Raw genomic sequence first — 20,853 nt, forward strand, 5'->3', positions numbered from 1 at the left:
TTTCTTGTAGCATAGCTAATACAATAGCTAACACGTTTTTATATTTTCAAAGTTCAGACACTCCTGATTTGCAAATTGTAGAACCATGATAATCAAGGGCAAAATGATACCCGTTAGAATCCAGTCTGTCCGGCACTGTCACGTATGGCTGATGAGAAGGAAGCCATACATGGTAATCTATTTCAAGAAGCCACTGGGTTTTAAATGTGATGCTTTTCCATAAAGTGAAGAATTCTTATGACCTGAAATTTGTCTTCCCTGGTATCTGCTGCTGTTTCTAAGGGTGCCCAAAGACTCCCTTTCTGATGTTTGCATTTCTTGAGTGTCCTGTGGTTTTTGGAACAAAATGCAGTTTTTTTTTCAGGGCTCCTGGGAGTATGGAAGGCAGGTCTTTTGCTGGGTTAATTGCTCGTTTGGGGTCCTGGAGCCACCCCACACCTCTAGAGAGTAAAAATGGGACTAGATTTACAGTTGAAGTCACCTCAGGGGAATGTGTGATGACGGTAGGTAGAATTGTTTTCGTAGCTGTAAAGTCAACACAGTAGGATTTACCAGGAATTCCTTTTCCCACTTGTTTTAGAAAAGATAACGTGTGATATTCTCATCTTCGTTACTAAAAGCTTCTTTTTCTCTGCAGGATCAAAGTGCTTAACTTTGTTAGTTGAAATCCACCCTGTTAACAACGTGAAGGTTCTAAAAGCAGTGGATAGCTATAATTGGGTACAGGTAAGTAAGCATCTGTCACTGTCACTTCTCATCTGTCACTTATCTCACTAATCCAAAAGCAAGAAACCTGGAGGAAATGGTGTCTACACAGTGTTTTCCCACACACTATCACACTTAATAAACTCAAAGCAATCTCATAGATGGGTACTGGCTAGAAGTGTCAGCTCTTCCTTCACTAACATGGAAATTATGAACTGAAACCTAGAATCCTCTGACTATTTATTATATCATCACTTGTCTGATAGTAATAGAACATTTTATGATAAAATATAGAATATTAAATGCACATGTAAAGTAAGCTTTAAAATGGTTGATAGATTAAATATCTATGATTAAATGACTTAATCCCTGAATTTATCAACTTCATGAACTGATACAGAAACATTGCATGTATAATGCAGGTAGAATAGATATAGTCTGTCCTCACTACTTGCAGTTTCCATATTTGGAAATTCTACTCACGAGAATTTGAGAATTTGCAATCCCCCGGATTAATACTCATGGTGCTTTCCGAGTCATTTGCAGACATATGATAAGTGGTGAAAAAATTTGAGTCCTCGACATATTCAATTGAGGTTGAGCACAGAGACGCTCTGCCTTCTTGTTTCAGCGCTCATACTATAAACAAGTGTTTTCATGATGCCATGTTTCAAATTTTTGTGCTTTTTGTTCATGATTTTACTGTTTAAAATTACCGCTAAGCGTAGAGCTGACTAGTGTACATAAGTGCAGGAAAGCTGTGATGTGCCTTACAGAGAAAATATCTGTGTTAAATAAGCTTCCTTCAGGCCTGAGTTATAATGCTTCTGGCCCCTAGTTCAATGTTAATGAATCAATGATATATGTTAAATAAGGTGTTTTTAAGTAAAAACATAAATAAAATAAGGTTATGTATTAATCTTTTAACAGGAATGTTGTGACCAGAGGCTCGCTGGAACCCATTCCTGTGTGTGTTTGCAACATAGACACAAGCCTGAATGTTAGAATATTAAATGTTGACGTTCCAAAAGATCAAAATCCCTAATCTAAATCCGTCATTTTTTAAGTTGCAAAAAATCACAATTACAGGATAGTTAGTACACCTGAGACCTTTGCAAGTTTATGCTTGCAAAAGATATGTATGTTGTTACTTCCTGTTTTGTTAGGTACATTGGCCTATGAAGTATTCTGTTGTATGTTTATGTTTCTCAGATAAATCTTTTAAAAATGTAAAATATATATAGTAAATGTAAAAATATATATTTTATATATATAAATATACAAATTTATATACAAATATAAAATATATAATTGTAAAAAAAAATATATATATATATTTGCAATGGGGTCTTGTTATGTTGCCAAGCTGGTCTTGAACTCCTGTCCTCAGCAATCCTCCTGCCTCACCCTCCCATGTAGCTGACACCACATTGTGTACCACTGCTCCTGGCTAATAAATACCTTTTCATTAATTTTCATGTATTTGTTTCTGGAATCTAATTATATTAATTAGATTTTGATTTTGTTGAGCTTGTGATTTGGGGGATTTTGGACGTTAGGAATTGTGATCTTTTGGGATTGCAATATTTGGATTATGACGTTTCAGACTGTGTCTTCTGGGATTCTGATTGGCCCCCGTGCATCTCCCCAGCAGCAGTGGCTCAGTGTTGTGTTGGTGGCCACTTTACAGAACCCAGCCACCGCAGATGTCATCAGGGCCACAGCATCACTTCCCTTCACCTAATTTTACATTAGGTTAGAACATCACTTCTTTTGATCTACGGGCAGTCAAACTGTGTTATACAACACCGCTGCCGCTTCTCCCCCAACCCACTTCCAGCCTCCAGCCCACAGGTCTCCCTCTTCCAGTGTGTGAGGACAAGGGGCTGTCTCTCCTCTGCTCTGGCTCCTGGCTCCACTGTGGTGCACTCCTCCCTTCCAGACAGAGCTGGGCCTGGAGCCCCCAGCTGTATTCTTCACCTCAGGAAGCTACTCCGTCTGCATTGTCATCAGAGCCGGGGTGACAGAGACAGAGCACGTGTCCATTTTCTGGCCTGTTCCTTTGGCTTCCTTAGGATCTTTACCTGGGGCTGTATAAAGGTGGAGATGTTACTAAAGGATGGGGGGCAACTAAAGGCACTTAGAGCATAGCAAGGGAAATTTTTTAAAAGTGCATGGTTGTACATGTGAATACATTAAAAACTACTGAAAATTGCACAGGTTAATGTGGTTAAAATGGTGAACTTTATGTTATGTGAACTTTATCTCAATTAAAAAATATTAAAAGTACACAACACATGAGACCATCTGTAGACCAAAGGAAAAGTCCCTGTCTAAATAAAAAAAAATCTGTCCTTATTCTGTGGATCCATCTCAGTTCTGAGTCCTGTCCCCTGATCATCCCATCTCTGCCTTGGGAGAGAAAAACTCCTCCAGACCTCCATCTATGGCAAATCCCCACCTCTTCCCTCTCTCTTTCCTTCTCTCCCTCTCTCTGTCCTCTAGTGACATGCCATCTGCTGTCCATCGGGTTGAGTCTTCCCTGGGATCTAGCTCCTTTTTCCTGGTGCCCTCCAGTGGTCTGTTCCTAAGTCTTATGGGCAGTGTTGACTTCCTTCACAGAGGACCCCCAGCAGGACAGTGGCAGGTATTCCAGCATGAGTTGTGCCTCCCTGATAGGTCCAGTGGGAAATTACATACCAACCCCCCAGATTACATACCCCCCAAACACCAGGATTCTCAGGATAGCTCCGTATTTGTGAAGATAAATATTTTCCTAAATAAATATAATCTGTGTAGATTCCTATTAACAATGTAAAACACTCCCCCACCCCCCTTGAGTGCTTTGGTAGAGCTGTGTCTGAAGCCCATCTATTTTTTGGCTTCTAGGCCTTGCTTTAGGGCTGCCTCATCATAGAAAAACAACAGCCACATAAATGGGACTTTCAAAACCGTTCCCACCCATTGCCACCCAAAGACTGAGGGGAGGTACAGAGGCTGGCAGCTGCTGCTTATCAGCACCTCAGTGCACCCTCCTGTCTGAGCAGGCGTGTCCTGGCCACCTCTACAAACCCGGCAGCCCATACCGTCTCCTGCAGGAGCGCCTCCTTAGTGTGAGGCCCTGAGCGCTTGTGCTCCCATCATACATGCAGTGTTACTCATCTCTGTTTTTTCCCAACCCAATACACAAAGTATCTTAATGTGTACAATTTCACAAAGCTTGAAATAATTAGTTCTATACTATTTTTGTGGCTGAATTCTGGATTGCTGTCTTTTTATAATTTTGATGTTATTGCCATGCAGAATGCCATATAGTTAATGTTTTATTTTAAATTCTAAAAGGGAAACTCAACTGTAAATCCTAAAAAACAAATTGACCAGTTCTATTTCCAATTTCCTATTATGAAAATCTGGGATATTGGATAATATATTTTATCATAAATTTTTCCTGGTTTTAGTGAAGGTGATGACTGTCAAATTGGGACATAAAAAGTTATGTCCTTTCATAACGATCTCAAGTTTTAGGAGAAAAACAACCAAATTCACTGGTCTTTCATGCCACAAAAGGAAACTACTGATTTATAGACACCCTTTCAATGATGACAGAATTAAGTCATGCTATGACCAGTTTTCTCTCATCATCACAACTGACAAGGTCAGGCCCTGTGTTGCTGGCAGCCCATTGGGAGAGCACCTAGAAGGAGGCATGTGATGGATTAAGCTTTTTGTCCCCAGTGGCAGTCATTCTGTGCTTTGTGGCTTGTAACTCCTTGACCCCACGCCACACTATGACTCCCTGTCCTTTCTTGGAAAGTCCCTGGTTATCTTCTGCTTTGTCTCTTGGATGTGGGACTTTGGAAGGCTTAGTAGGGAATGTGTTTAGTTGGCTCTCAAATTATATACTTGGTTTAGTTGCACACAAATATACACGTATTGATCACTCTTTTTGCATATACTCATAGGAAAGCAAATCTCAATGAAATCCAAGTCAAGGGGAGGGGAGAAGGGATGGGTAAATACCCACTCAGTGGATACATTACATGGGTACATCACACACCTATAACTCTGACTCTAAATATAAAAAGTAAGTAAGAACATTCTGCATAAATATTGTTTGCCTTGTTTCTGATATGCTACAGAATCAGATGTCTCAAACAGGAAACACCATCCCTAGAAATAACTTCAGCTTTAGCATTATAGTTTATTTTATAAAATTTCAGATTAATATGAGGGTACAAATGTTTAGGTTACATCATTTTCATTTCTAAAGTAAAGTTCAGGTTGTAGTTGAGTCCTTCACCCAGGGGGTGTGCTGAACACCCTCCCACTGTGCACATTAGGTGAGATCCTGCCAATCACCCTCCCCCGACCTGTCTCTCCTGTCCCCTTCACTAGACTATACTTGTGTTTTTCTTTGATGTGGGCTTGTAGCTGTTTATATATTGGTTTCATATTAGTATTGAGTACATTGGATACTTGTTTTTCCATTCTTGTGATACTTTACTAAGAAGAATGTGTTTCAACTCCATACAGGTAAACACAAAAGATGTAAACTCTCCATCTCTTCTTTTCTTTTCTTTTTTTTTTTATTGTTTCCGCAGTTATTTATTTCGGATTGATATCAGAGTACAAATGATTAGGTTACATTGTTTGTGTTTTTAAGGTAAAATTCAAGTTGTAGTTGAGCCTGTCATCCAGGGAGTGTGCTGCATGTTTCCCCACTTAAAACTCCCTGCTCTCCTAAGCTTCTTCACTTCATATGGCATGACCTGATGTTCAGGAAATACAACCCTTTTGTCCAATTCTTTACCCCTTGCTCCCAAGGTGGTCTATTGCTCAACTTTCCTTTCACTCTCAAGCCTTTGTGGAGTGGATGCTGCTGCCTCCTCCCTGTTTTGGTACCTGTTTGAGCTACTGCTGCCTCTGATTCTGGGAAAGATCTTTCAGAGCCTGGCTCAGGCCTCTCTTTATGTGCTGTGTTTGGTACCAGTGTTTTGTCTTTAGCTTTTGTGTGCAATTGTGCCGTCAATAGGTTTTAAGCTAATGGATCAATGGACTTGTTTATGATTGTGATATTTTCTATTAAACCCAATATTTATTAATATTTTTAATAAATCATAACTGAGTACATTAATGCATTTATGGGGTACAATGTGCTGATTTTATATACAATTTGGAATGCTTACATCAAACTGGTTAACATAGCCTTCACCTCACTTATTTGTTGTGTTAAGACATTGAGACTCTTAATAGTTTTGACATGTATCCTTGCATTGTGCACAATAGGTGAGGTTCCCATCAATTACCTTCCCTCTTCTCCATCTTTTCTTATGGCTGGATAGTACTCCTTGGTATACATATACCAAAGTTCGTTAATCCATTCATGGGTTGATGGGAACTTGGGTTGCTTCCACCCAAATGTGGAAGGTGTGAATTGTGAATTGAGCTGCAATAAACATTTTAGTGCAAATGTCCTTGTGGTAAAATGATTTTTTTCTTTTGGTTAGATAGCCAATGATGGGATTGTGGGATCAAATGGAAGGTCAACTTTTATCTCTTTAAGAATTCTCCACACTTCTTTCCATAGAGGTTATTAGTTTGCAGTCCTACCAGTAGTGCAAAAGTGTTCCCTTCTCTCCACTTCCATGCCAACTTCTGCACAGGGATTTTGTGACACGGGCTAATCTCACTGGAGTTAGGTGACATCTCAAGGTGGTTTTGATTTGCATTTCTCTGACGAGGGATGATGAGCATTTTTACATGTGTTTGTCGTCCATTCGTCCATCATTTTCAGAAAAGTTTCTGTTCAAGTCTCTTTCCCACCTCTAAATGGAGTTGTTTGCTCTTATCTTATTGTTAATTGAGTTCTCTATAGATTCTAGTTATCAGGTCTTTGTCAGATTTGTAGCATGCAAATATCTTCTTCATTCTGAAGGCTGTCTATTTGCTGTAGTTGTGGTACCTTAGCTGTGCAGAAGCTTTTTAGCTTGATCATGTCCCATTTATTTATTTTTGGTGTTGCTGCAACTGGCAATGGGATCTTCTTCATAAAATCTTTTACCAGGCTAATTTTGTCAAGAGTTTTCCCACACTTTCTTCTAGGATTTTTATTGTTTTGTGTCTTAAATTTAAATTGTTTATCCAGTGAGAACTGATTTTTGTCAGTGGTGAGAAATGCAGGTCCAGTTTTGGTCTTCTACGTGTAGCTAACCGGTTCTCTCAGCACCATTTACTAAATAGGGATTCTTTCCCCCAATGCATACATTTGTTTGGTTGATCAAAGATCAGATGGTGAAATGTGACTGGGTTCATCTCTAGGTTCTCTATTCCTTTCCGTAGTTCCTATGTCTCTGTTTTTGTACCAGTACCATGCTGTTTTGATCTCTATAGAGTTGTAGTATAACCTGAAGTCTGATAACATGATGCTTCCAGATTTGTTTTTATTTCTTAGAATTGTATAGCCTTATAGTTTAAATGAATGGTAAGAGTTTTGTACCTGAGATCAGTTTTCCCTGGAAAACTGAGGCCCTGAGAGCGTTCCTTTTCCTGCTTGCTTTGAGCTGTCATGTGTGTGTGCATGCATGTGGTTTCCCTAAACTAGTCTGTGGTTCCTGGTTCCTTCTGTGGTCAGATACTACAGTGATCATATGCAACTTTTGGAATACAGTAGAACCTCTTTAAGTTGACCACTTAAGGGACTGTAACAAACTGATCAACACATGAGGTGGCCAACAGAAGGAACGAGGCCTACTGTGCCCATATGTACATGTGGCGCATGTCCAGTCTATGAGAATTAGGTCAACTTAAGGAGGTGGTCAATATAGGGAGGTGGTCAATGTAGGGACCTTGTCAGAGATGAAGGTTCTATTTTATTTGTGCAAGCAGGATAGTTACTTATAATTTTGATTAATTTCCTTTTTACAGTTCCTCTATCCATGCGTTGAAAGCCACCCTCTTCCAGAGAACCATCTGTTACTGATTTCAGAAGAGAAATGTAAGTTATCTTTAGGTGATGTATGGGAATTTCCTGAAAGCCACAGTCTCCTAGTGAAGTGTAGGATGTCATTGAATCTTCTAATTGTCCACTGGCCATTACCAAGGCTCCACAGAACTTTGGTGTCCATTTGAGATCTGGAATCACTAGAGAAGGGCTCTTCCTTGGACCCTCAAGTGTTGTTCCTCAGCTCAGCTCCTCATCTGGAGAATGGCGGGCTCTTACATACATAGGCCTGCAGTTTTGTCACATGGTAGGGTGCTGCACAGGACAGTTGTTGCACAGGTCATTTTTGCCTTCTTTAGTCCATCCTCCTTTGGAATATCTACCACAGCTGATAACTGTAAGGGGAGAGGATTAGATGAAGCAGGGAGAGAAGGCTTTAGTGGCTAGACGAGTCCCACGGCAGAACTTGAGGACACACACTTCCTTGGAAAAATTCAGGTAGAGGCAAATAAGTTGGGGCATGATATTTTTAAGGTTGGGCAGGTTGGGAAAGACACAATTCTTTTTTTGTTGGTGCTTTCTACTAAGCTCTTTTTCATGTTACAATATGAAACTGCTGGTTTATAGTTGGAAGGACAGGCCTGAGAGTTTAGGTTTGTGTTCAGTTGGCCTTGCTCAATTTTCTGTCTTACATTTTTGTAGCTAGAACCAGCAGAGGTAAGTATATATGAATGTAAGTTGTGACTGATAGAAAGGGACTTATCTATAAATTGACCCATGTTTTAGGGTTTTGTTAGTATGAATTTGGCCTCTATAAAAATACCTCCCCCAAATACCTTGTCTGTCTGATATGTTCACACAAAAAGTGTTTGTTTTTGGCAATTGAAGATAAACTCTGCTGAATGAGCCCTGGTTGGCCCTGCGTATGACTGACAGTACAGAGGAGGCAAAGGTCTTATTGAGGGAACCTGGGGAGAAGAAGGACTAAATGCTTCATCTACTGTTGATACTGAGGAGCAGAGTAAATGTGGGCCTTTTTCTCTGCTGTAAAAGTAGCACTGTAAAAGACTGTAAAGGGAGGATAGAGAAAGGTAATTTTTTCCTTCTCTATCAGGAGACTACTGTTTGTGACAAGGTTGTTTTGCTGTCAGCTGTTTAATCTGAATTGATTTTATAAAAAATTTGTTTACAACTGTTAGGCAAAATGAGTATTCATGTGGTTCTTGAAGGTTAATTTATCTTTTTTTTTGTTTCTTTTTTAAAAGATATTGAGCAATTTCATATCCAAGTCACCCAAGAAGATGGAAAGAAAGTGGTAAAGATTTGAAATTCCTTTGCTTCAGTGTTTCCTCCACAGAGAGCTATGTTTCTAGGCTGTTTATAGAGTCAAGTTGTTCATATGTAACATTCTCTATATTTGATGTCACTCAAATGGTAGTCTTGCTATTGTAATGTGTGAAATGATACAAATATATATGAAGTTAATTATATCTGTACTTCAGCCCTCAGCCTGTGTGAGTCTTTCCACAGCTTTTACCTTGCCCATGCAAATCTATGCAAGTTTAGGTATATATATGTGGAGATTTAATTGTTTTTACCAAGACAAAACCATGATACATAGGTTTACCTGATTTTTTATTTTCTTTTGACTTAATATATCAGGAGTATCTCTAAATAGAGCTATAGGTAATTGGCTATTTTTTTAATTTTTATGCATATGTGTACACATAGATAACATGGGATCATAACATATATGCTGAGGTTTTGTATAGTGTCATTATTTTATTTTTGCTTGTTTTCCACATTTCCCTTTCCTTTTTACCTCTGACTTTTGTTCATAACTGAATGTATCCTTTCATACTTTTCTCCATAGTTGTATAATCTCCTACTCCCACCTCTGACACACCCAGAGGTTTGCTTATTATTCATTGCATTCAATTTTGTGGAATGACCTACAAGTCGACTAGAATACTTCCAATACATTCTATCTAGAACACATAATAGTCTTCAGTGGGAATGTCCATATTTTCCTAGCCATTCTTCTGTGCATGGACATTCACTTGACTCCCAGTTTGCTGTTTTTTGCATCGTCAATTGTCTCAAACACTTTTTATCTAGTTTTATGTTTTGGTCTCTATATTTCTCTGGGCTAACTCCTCAGGGACAGTTTGTTGTGTTGATTGGTACATGCATTTAATAAATTTCAACAGATTGTGCTGGATTGCTTTGCAGACAAGTTGTCAACAATTGATAATTGTAAGAGTACCTTTCTCTCATCTACACCTTTTCACTGTGACGTCATGGCACTCTACCAAGGGCGGTAAAGTGAGACTCTGTCTCTACAAAAAAAAAAAAAAAAAAAAAAATCTATACCTTTTCAAAAACTTCCAATTTCCTGGGGATAAGTTGATATTCCATTATTATCTTAGTCTGTATTTCACTTAATATTAGTGAGTTTAAGCCTCTCCTCTGTTTATTAGCTATTTAATCTGGTTTCTGAAAATGATTTAGTTATATCTTTATCTCTTTTTTCTACTGAACTTTTTCTTGATAATTTATTAGTACACTATTGATATTAAAATGATTTCCTTCAATATTTAATTGGCATCGAAGTAGTCTTTTGCTGAAAATTTTAAAGTTATATGAACAAAATTGAAATAGAAAAAGGAATTTATTTATTTATTTATTTTTTTTTTTTTGTAGAGACACAGTCTCACTTTATGGCCCTCGGTAGAGTGCTGTGGCCTCACACAGCTCACAGCAACCTCCAACTCCTGGGCTTAAGCGATTCTCTTGCCTCAGCCTCCCGAGTAGCTGGGACTACAGGCGCCCACCACAACGCCCGGCTATTTTTTTTTTTTGTTGCAGTTTGGTTGGGGCCGGGCTTGAACCCGCCACCCTCGGTATATGGGGCCAGCACCCTACCGACTGAGCCACAGGCACCGCCCAGGAATTTATTAATTATGTATTTGCTATTGAAAGTCTCAAATTAAGAAGTCTGGCTGGAAATTTACCAATAGAAAGTATGTGCCTTGAGCTATGGGCTGCCAGTGGCCACCACTGACTAAGTGGATGGGAGCATCAGCACAGGGTCAGGGGTCAGAAGAGGGTCAGCTCACGAGGAAAGACAAAGGCTGGATTCCAGGGCTAGGGAGGATAATTTAGAGCAGAGACTTAAGTAAACAAGTTGGGCTCAGGAACTGGGAATGAGCATAGACAGAGGACTGGCTAATAAAAAGAGGGTTTGGGAGACAAAAGGGAAAGACAGAGGCAGAGACACAATGGGAAGAGCAAGAAGATAGCTGGCAGCAGCCCAGAAATGATCCTGGCAGCCAAGTGGCGCAGCCTTGGCATCCCTTCATTTCTCTTCCAAGAAAGGAGCACTTCTGTCCTCGTTCATAAAGGCTTCAACGAGAGCTTTTTGCAGCAGTGTGCAAACCCACATATTCTTTTCAACATCCCTGCATGACAGGGTGGTATTATAATTATCCCTGTTTTTATAGAGAAGACAGCAACCAAGGCTCACAGAGGTGAGGTGACTCTAGAGAAGAACAAAATTGAGATCTGAACCTGGATGGGCCACAGTCTGATACTCATGTTCTTGTCAATGTGTGCCTTTATCTGGAAGGTGTATCTGTCCTAACCCAACTAATTTCAGAAAAAATGGAAAGGGTTTCCAAGGTTTAGAGACAGATGTATACTCTTGGATCTTTCCTGTAGCATCACTTTCCTCTGGCCTAAATTGAATGGACCTGAGCAAGCAAGAAACAGAAGCATACAACCTATTGTCCCTTTATGCCATGCTGTGCCCTCAAGTTCCAAGTTAGCCTTGGTGGAGACATCTTTTAGGATTAGTGAGAGTTCAGGCATGAATATGGCTGATCTTGGTCTTCCCTTTTCCCCTTATTTCCTCTTCTTTTTTAATTTCAGGTTCATGCAAGGGTACAATCAACCAGGTGACAATATTTGCACCTGTTAGGTAGTCTCCCTTGAAGCTGTGCCCTGCACCCAAAAGGTGTGTCATACACCCCTACATTGTGCTCATCAAGTGAGAGCACACCAATCCCTTTCTCTCCTCCCCTCCCCCATTCCCTCTCCTCCAAACTCAAATTGAATTGAACCCTTCCCCCATGTGCTCTTATTTCTCATGTCTTCATTCTTTACTTACTTATCTCAATGTAGATTCCTTTTGCTTGATAAGCATTTGGAGGAAAAGTGAATTCTTAATTCCTCTGTCAGGTTACTCTGTCACCTATTTTGTAGTTAGGTGATGTACTGAAAGGGCACGGTCAGGGTGTCAGGTCATTGAGATTCCAGGCCATGCTGAACTAACTATGCAGCTTCATCCAACTTCTCTGGACCTCAGTTTTCACCTGTAGAGAAATTGCATTACATGGTTTCTGGAACTTCCTGATTCTAAGGTTCTGTGGTTCTTTGATTTTGTTACTTAGTGAAAAAAATATTTTACACAGGTAATAAATAGTATCCTTGGCAATTTACTCTTGCACACCTTATTTCCATTTTCTTCTTTTGAACATGCATTCCTTGAATACTATTACATGCTCGAAACAATCAAGACATTGAAAATAGAAAGGTGCTGTAGAAGAGTGTATACTTATGGGGGAGCTGTACAGCATTAATTAAAATGTAATTGTAATAAAAGCATAACAAGGCACTATGGGAACACAGAAGTGAGGAGCTCTGCCTTCATCATAGGGAGGTAAAGGAAAGCTTTGTGCAGGAGAGCAATGCCCAAGTCAGGTCTTGAAGGATGAGTAGTTAAGTATTGCTGAGAGATGGAGAACATCATCATACTCACTGCAGAAGACATAAAGGTAAGAAGCAGGCCCAAAGCCACATGGTTGGTTTATGGTCAAAAAGTGCTCCTTGCATAATCACTCCCAGGCTAAGTCTGTCACAGCCTCTGTCTTAAGCAGTGAAGGCTTCTCGGCTGCAGAGTCCTGAGGGAGTTATATACAGCAAGGAAGTTATGAATCTTCTGTTCATGTAGCTGTTGATTTGTGGGAGGTGTGTTCTTGCCTTCAATAGTACCAGCCTGTCTGTTAAACTAGGAACAAGAATAAAATAGTGCATTATAGAGTATTCAGGAAGAGGAAGTAATGAAATGATGCCTTAAAACTCTTCTGGAAAGATTGTCCGTGTGTGTTGAAGTTGGGGGAAGTGCTAAAAATAAAGTGTGGAAATATTTACATGTATCATACAGATATGGGAAATAATTATGAATTCCAGATATGTTTTCCTTTAAAAGTATTTATGTATACTTTTTTCCTTCTTTAGGTGATTAAAAATTCTGGCCATCTCTCAAGAGACAGAATAGCTGAGGATATTGTTTGGGCTCAGTGGGATGTGCCAGACCAGAGATTATACTACATTGACCTGAAGGTGAAAACAACTCCATGGGCACTCCTTTTTACAGGAATAATTTGATTTACATATCATTGCTGCACTTTCTCAATCACTGTATTTTCATTGATGTGAGCAGTAAAAGAAGGTTTATTAAAAATAATGAAAGGATTTTCATTATTGTTTGCTTTGTGACTGCTTCCTTTTTTTTTTCCTAGCTTTTTTATTTTGTAATAAGTCATTCTATTTTCTGTTTTAGAAATCAAGGAGCATCTTAAAATGCATCCAGTTTTATGCTGGTGAGAGCTTTAACTTAATGGTGAGTCCACAGAATGATCAGTCTGTATTGTCCCTTTTTAAGAGAGTTGTTGTCACAAACAACATCTTAGCATCATAGCATTCTTGATGTTAGTCACTTGTATGAGCAAGTAAAATAGCTCTTGCCATCTCAAGTCTTCACTTCCATAACAAATGCGACTCATATAGGTTATTAGAACACACACAGGAGCTCTCCACTAACTGCCTTACATTAAAGAAACAAGTGTAAGTGGGGAGTGGTAGGAAGTAATAGGTATGGTCTATAATAGGTAGCTTGAGGTGGTTGCAACTTATTTGACCCAAAAAGATTTGTGAGGATGGTGGATTTGAAAGTAAAGAAGACAAGCTAATAGGAGAATGTAGTTTAATTAGTAAAAATCTAGCATTATTCCCCACAGTGCTATTTGGAATGTTGGCCTTGTTGTGAGGAATCCCCAATATCTTTATCTGTGATGGACATTATTCTTCTTGAGTAGGAATATTTGAATCTAATACAGATTGGCATCACACCGTTACAAGAATTTCATTTGCCCCTCCTGCCCTTTTGTTGGCTTACCTACTCTTCTTTGAAGACACCCCATCTTCCTCCCTCTCTCTTCCCCTTCCTCCCTCCCTCTCTTCCTTCCTTTCTCCTTCTTCCCTCCCCTTCCTCCCTCCCTCCTTCTTTCTTTCCTTCTATCTATCTTGTAAAAGGTGCTGCTTCTAAATGGCCTATTATATAACCCATTTGTGATACATATCCAAGGCAAAGATTACCAAGCATTAGCCCTTCAAGAAGTAAATATACGTCAAGCTTGTGATTGTATGTAAACTCCAGAATATTCTCAATGGACTTTCTGTGCTGTGAATTTGGGGTATAACCTCTAAAGGTGATGATGGTCAAATGGGCTTTTCATCGTTAGGCAAGCACAGCACTGGCCGGCTTGTTCGAGTTGCTAGAACTGTCACCACAATGTCATTTTGGGGAGTCATTTTCTACTGATTTTTTTTTTTGACAGTTTGAAGTGTCCTTGGACATATCATTAAGTGACTCAGGATTTAAGTAAGTTATTTATAGATTGTTACTAATTTTTATAGATCCTTGTGGGCAAAATGTTTATGTTTATTCCTAATACATGCTATACGGATGAAAGGACACTTTGATATTCTGTGTGTTGTATCTTTTTTTATATTCTTGTGCTCCACAGGAAATATAAACAACTTTATCAAGAATGAACAGAATTTTCACGTGGAGTCAGTTGTACTGACTTTTTAGCCATTTATTTCTGTAGGGCATCTCATTAATTTTTGTGTTTAGAAGTGCTTTTCTCCCTGTGATTAAACGAAGGATTTAATGAGCTAGAAAGCTATGTTTAGGACCAAACATCAAACCCCTTTTTTTGTTGCCATCAAGGAAGATGCTACTGGTCAACCCACTTGTACCTCTGCTGAGTCTATTGTATTACTCTTTTTTGTATTTCCTTTTTACAGAAAAAGGCAGAATTTTTTTCTTTTCTAGACTATTTTACATGAGTAAAAACATACGACACTTTAAAAAAACACAAGGCCATCAATTTGTAGTAGAAATGAAAGTCTTTCTGAATTAGAGCAATGATCCTAAAATGCTAAGTATTTCACTAGCTTTATTTTATCATATATGAACATTTACTTGTATTTCTTTTGAAACAGTTCAAAAAAGTTATAAAAATGTCAGTTGAAAATAATATGTATTTTCCTATATTTCCAGTCCAATGTCATTTATGTATCATTTTTTTTTAATTATTGAATTTATTAACCAAAATAGCTATCTACTTAAATTTCTCAGGAACATGTTTCTACTTTTGTGGGTATATTATAGTATTTACTCATGTCCTTGATGAGGGGATATTTTTAAATGCATTTGGTAATTTATCCTTTATGTTCTTAGACTTGTCAACTTTGGATGTGATTGTCGTCAATACCAGGAGAAATTATCCAAACATCCTACTCTGTGTGTTTTTACCAACCATACAGGTAATAACCAGGGTTGTATTATCAATTTATTCAACTGCCCATGAGTTCTAGACCAAGTTTACTCATTGTTTAGCCATATGGATTATGAAAATAAAATATAACAGGGCTATATTCTTATATTAATGATCGCGAGGATTTTCATCTATCAAATGATCTTCTTCACTGGTTTTATACATTTATTGTCTGTATCAAAGGACCCGCAGTCAGCAGAGTTGTTATTATTTGTATCATTCTAATAGAGGGGGTGGATTTAGTTAATTTATGTTTTCTCACCCACTGTCTTTTAACAAATGGCATGCAGTGATGGTCATGTGTTCTATGTCAGGCTTACTGATGTGCTTGTGTTCTAAACTTATGTACCAAGTTTTAATAGTCACATCCCCAAAGGTCTCTGACCCCACCAATAGTTTTTTAAAAAATATATTTGTTTATGTGGGACAATAGAACATATAAAAACAAAACATCAGTGGGGGCAGTCTCTGACCCCCGCCCCCTTGGTATGTGACTGTAGGCTGGCTGAAACCTGATGATCTAACAATCAGAGCTTGACATAAAGCTATTAGTATACAATATTCTGTTCCTTAATACCTGTTTATTATGGATATAGAAAATGGAGAGGGAAAGAGGAATGCTTGAAAATGAGAAAAGAATGTGATTACATTCAATGAAGCTGGTAAAAAAACTGCTCATTACTTGATTCGCCTAAACAATTAACTCTAAGAACGAAATATAATTTTTAATATCCCAAATAAGTTGGACATTTACCACTTGAGTAATACTTTGACTAAAATTGCATTCCTTTAAAAAATTGTATTCCTTTAAAAATAAATTATGTAACCAGTGTGATGAAAATGTGTCAAACTATTTATGAAACAAGTGTATGGTGCCCCATGATTGCATTAATGTACACAGCTATGATTTAATAATAAAAAAATAAATGAATTAAGATAAAAGCAGTTAAAAAACAAATTATGTAATCCCCACTAAGGTAATATTTATTAAGCACGTAATATTTGCTAGATGTTGGGAATATGATAATGAGCAAAACAGGCCTAATCTTTATTCGTATAAGGGTCACTATTTTGTGTGTATTTTGAACATTACATAAGCGCACTCATAGTATTTAAATAGAATCATCATAAATATTATGAATGAGCAGTACAGGAAGCCAGGAGAGCATTTGACGGGAGGTTTAATAGAAGATACTAGCATCTTCAACTATGTTCTAGTTCAGCCCACCCATCCTTATTTCTTTCCCCACAGGCATTTCATCCCATTTTGTCTGAGTCCCGAAAATCACCCCCTCTTCCACCTCACTCCCTCATTATTCATCCCAGTTTTTCCTGTTCCTTGTCCCCCTTAGCCACAGAGTCCCTCTATACATGAGTACGCTGGTCCTAGGGAGTTCAAGGAAGACAGTGACCTTTCAGGGGAGACTTGAAGGACTGTGTGAGCTTACACCAATAGAACTTAAGCAGGGTAAGCAAGGAGGAGGGTATTAGGAAGGAAAACTGGAGAGGCAGGCTTGGGCCAGACTACCTGGGACCTTGTGGATCATGGGGAGAGTTTACATTTTTATCCTAAGAGTTGTGATAAGTCATTGAAGAAGTTTTTTTCTCTTATTATAAAATCTATTTGAAAATGTTCAAGCTCACGAAAAAGTTCAAAAATATAGCAAACATCCATGTACCTTTTATTTAAATAATCATAACATTTACAGTGTTTGCTTTACCATTCTCCCCATATTTAGGTATCATTTTCTTCTTTTTGATCTAGCCATTCAAAAATAAGTTGGAGGCATTATAACGCTTTACCACTGATAATTCAGCATGCGCCTCTTTTAGTTAACAGACTGTTCTACGTAGTCTCCATTCCGTTATCACTGAAAAATTAATTACATTAATAAACTTTATTTTATATTCAAATTTTCATAATGATTTCAAAAATGTCATGAGTATGCAAATAAATATACATACATATATAACTTTTAAAGTCAAGGTCTCATTAAGATTCGTGTATTACATTTGCTTGTTTAAGCTTTGTAGTCTCTTTTAATGTGCACATTAACAGTCTCACATCCTACCTCTTGACCTTGTTTTTCTTTTCACAACATTAAGATTTTAAAGAGTCCTGGCCATTTGCCATATGGAATGTCCTACATTCCGGATATTTCCTCGCAAAGGCATAAAGCTTTTCCTCCATCCTTTACATTTCCTGTGGATTGGAAGTTCTACCCAATTGTGTAAGGGAACAGTTAGACACAGGTTACATTTTTATTGAGAATATTTCATAGGTGATGTGAATTTCATTTCAGGAGACCTATAATGTCAGGATGTCGTCATTCGGTTAGGTAGTAGCCACTGTGTGTATCCCTTGTGAAGGGACATTTTAACTTATACATTAGTACTTTGTAGGGTGATACTTTGCTGCCATATGACTATCTTTTCCCTAATGACTTTTCATCTGGCATTTTAGTATCTACTGTTGGTTGTGCACTGAAGTTTTCTAAGCAGGCAGTGACATGAATAGATAGGTATTTGTAAAATTTCACTGTGGCTGCTGTGTGAAGAATGGATTGGAGGCAAGAGAAAAAGTGGAGATGAGTAGTTAGCATGAAGTTGTAGCTGGACATTTGAGATGATTACTCGGATGGACAATGGAGGTGGAGAGAAATAGATGGATTTGAGATGTGTTTTGGAGATGGAACTAAAAGGACTTGCTATAAATTAGATGGAAAGGGACAGTTCTCAGGTTTCTGTCATCAGCTGGCAGGTGACCATTTACTGAAGCATAGGGGTTTGGGTAGGGCTTGGAAAGGAAGATCACAAGTTGTTTTGGGCATGTTAACTAAGAAATCTGGAGGTTAGAAGAGGGGCAGAAATAGCAATGAACAAATGTGAAAATTGTCAGAAAGCAGCGGGCATTCGCAGCCCTGGGAGGGGGGCAGAGTCAGAAGGGAAGACATAAGAATTAGATCTAGAAGCATAAATATACAAAAGTTAGGTCAAGTATCCAAAGGAAAAGGAAAAAATAATATTTAAACAAAACAAGTGTGGTATTAGAGGAGCCCAAAGCAGAGGAGAGCTTCACAATGGAGATAGTGGCTAACTGTAAACAGGTAGCGAGAGGTGGGTCCAGCAGCACAGAGGCTATGTGAGCTGTCTGTGCTGGGGAATTGGGGTGAAATCATGATTGTGCTGAGTTATATGGGGATTGAGAAAGTCATAGAAGTAAGAGGAGGCATAAGACAGGCTGCAGCCAGAGGGGAAAGTGAATAGGGAACACTGTTTTTTAAGATGGTAAAGACTCTAGTCTGGGATATTTGAATACTTACAGGATATACGAGTCCTTAGTAGAGGAGGAAAGAAAAAGACACAGCAGAGAGGAATACTGGGAGAGTAAATGTGCTTGGAAGGCGGGATGGAGTGGGATCCAGAGCTCACGGAAGAAGCAGGGCAGATTCTTCCCTGGTACTTTGCTTGAAATCTATTGGATATAAATAATCATTTTAGGCTTTAATTCTATGTGGCTTTTTATTCCTTTTCATTTTATTCCCACAGGAATTTCTCATGAACAGCAGCAGCTGTAACTTATAAATGGGCTATTTATGACATCTTATTTAATCAAATGTTAGGCTTATCTGGCATAAAACGTGAAAGAGTCTGTTTTTCCTTTTTCAGCAGTGTCTGGAAGAGTAGAAAATGAGCCTTACTCTTCACAGTCAGCTTTGAAGTAGAAAAAATGAGCCAGTTTCAAATGAGATGCTTCCAGCTTTAAGATGAAACAAGCCAGAGAAGCAACTTTTGGTTTCTGATTAATAAGTTGTCAGTTCATGTATTTCCTAAAATACTTTTCAAAAATGATTATCTTACCTTTGTTGTTAAAACAAAATCTATTCTAGCAAAGTAGGATAGAAGAAAAAAGCAAATAATCTAATCCAGATATGGCTCCCTCTGTAATAGCTCAATTCTTCACTAGCCTGGAGGCCAGAAAACATGGGCCACGGAAGGAAGCAAATAGACTCAAGGCCGTACACAGGCTTTATTTTCATTATTTACATTAGTATTGATAACATAAAAATTGACATTCAGTCGTCACATCTTGGTCTAGCTATTTTGTCCTTTCAGCTTTACTTGTTACATTCTTGAAAGCATCTTTGTCCTGAATTGAAGTTGGCTACCTTCTCAGCAGTGGTTCTCAACCTTCCTAATGCTGCGATGTATTTTCATTGTTACCGAGGGGTTGCGACCCACAGATTGAGAACTGCTGTAAGGGATCAGAGGTTAGAATCTCGGTGATGGGCGTGCTCATGAGCTTGAGGGTGGGCAAAAGCATTGCTGCTGTTGACACTTGTGAATTATTTAACACTATAGGTTTTTCTAAATTACAGTAGGAGGGTAAATCAGTCAGTCTTTCTAAGCATTGAGAGGAAAAATATTCTCATTCCTTCCCTGGCTGACGGTCAACTCTGAATCTGTACTTAGAATGCTTTTATAGGTTCTAAGTCAGGCTGTGATTCTTTGTTGTGTGCCCCTTAGGGGGAGGTAATAAGTTGGGAAATGTGTAAATTCTCTTTCCTGTTCATATAATTCTGAGAGTTGCTCTTCACAAGTTCCCAGAATTAGGCCTGTGTTTTAGCATTTTTATAGAGCCTTTTAATAATGGCTGCAGTGAGATAATTTCCCTTGGAAAACATTATCCACAATAGTTTTCATTGTCCAAATGGTTTCCCCACGGCTAACCAGCGCTGAGATGTTATCTTCATCAATGATGAATTTTATTAAACATCTCTGAATACACCCTTAAGAGCATTCTTTGTTTTTTCAAACTGTGACTTCCTCCAACTTATAAATAGCAGCACAATTATTCTGGAATAATTACAATAGAAGCTAACCTTTATAGCCAAATATAACTTCTTTGCCAGAGTTTTATGTAGATTATCTCATTTAATTCTCATAAGAAGTTTTATGAAGTAAGTCTTATACTTCTTTATTGATAGATGAGGAAACCAAGGCTTAGAGGATTTAATTATGAAACAATATAATGCTAAATGCCAAGATACAAATCCAAATCTGCTGATTTTTTTTTTTTTATTGTTGGGGATTCATTGAGGGTACAACAAGCCAGGTTACACTGATTGCATTTGTTAGGTAAAGTCCCTCTTGCAATTGTGTCTTGCCCCCAGAAGGTGTGGCACACACCAAGGCCCCACCCCTCTTCCACCTTCCCTCTCTCTGCTTTAAAAAATACTGATGCCTGAGCCTTAGCCCCAGAGGTTCTGATTTCATCTCGGAGGCAGAGCCCGGGCATCTGGGGTCCCAAGTTTGTTTAATGTATTGTCAGGGTTAAGAACCAATACTCTAGAGCTATGTTGGCCAATGTGGTAGCCACTAGCCACATGTGGCTGTTTTAATGTAAGTTAATTAAAGTGAAAAGTAAAAAGTATATCCTTGGTCACAAAGCCACATGTAACCAGTGGCTACCATATTGGACTGTGCAAGGATAGACCATTTCCATCATCGCAGAAATTTCTA

At 38.5% G+C, this 20,853-nt stretch overlaps 1 protein-coding gene across 6 annotated transcripts in view; it reads left to right on the forward strand.

Annotated features, from left to right (window-relative positions):
• Window positions 1-20,853, forward strand: part of GSAP (gamma-secretase activating protein) — a 102,422-nt gene that overhangs the window by 41,258 nt on the left and 40,311 nt on the right. For all 6 annotated transcript variants that reach the window (XR_008372932.1, XM_053553890.1, XM_053553888.1 and 3 more), the window contains 7 exons: window positions 638-726; window positions 7,630-7,699; window positions 8,911-8,960; window positions 12,944-13,048; window positions 13,269-13,328; window positions 14,326-14,369; window positions 15,234-15,319. Coding sequence is in view for 5 of the 6 variants with exons in the window: in XM_053553890.1 (XP_053409865.1) it covers window positions 638-726; window positions 7,630-7,699; window positions 8,911-8,960; window positions 12,944-13,048; window positions 13,269-13,328; window positions 14,326-14,369; window positions 15,234-15,319 (504 nt within the window). In the remaining variant the exon portion in view is untranslated. The remainder of the gene's footprint in view (window positions 1-637; window positions 727-7,629; window positions 7,700-8,910; window positions 8,961-12,943; window positions 13,049-13,268; window positions 13,329-14,325; window positions 14,370-15,233; window positions 15,320-20,853) is intronic.

The sequence above is a fragment of the Nycticebus coucang genome, chromosome 11 (genome assembly GCF_027406575.1).
Source record: "Nycticebus coucang isolate mNycCou1 chromosome 11, mNycCou1.pri, whole genome shotgun sequence".
Classification (NCBI taxonomy): Eukaryota; Metazoa; Chordata; class Mammalia; order Primates; family Lorisidae; genus Nycticebus; species Nycticebus coucang.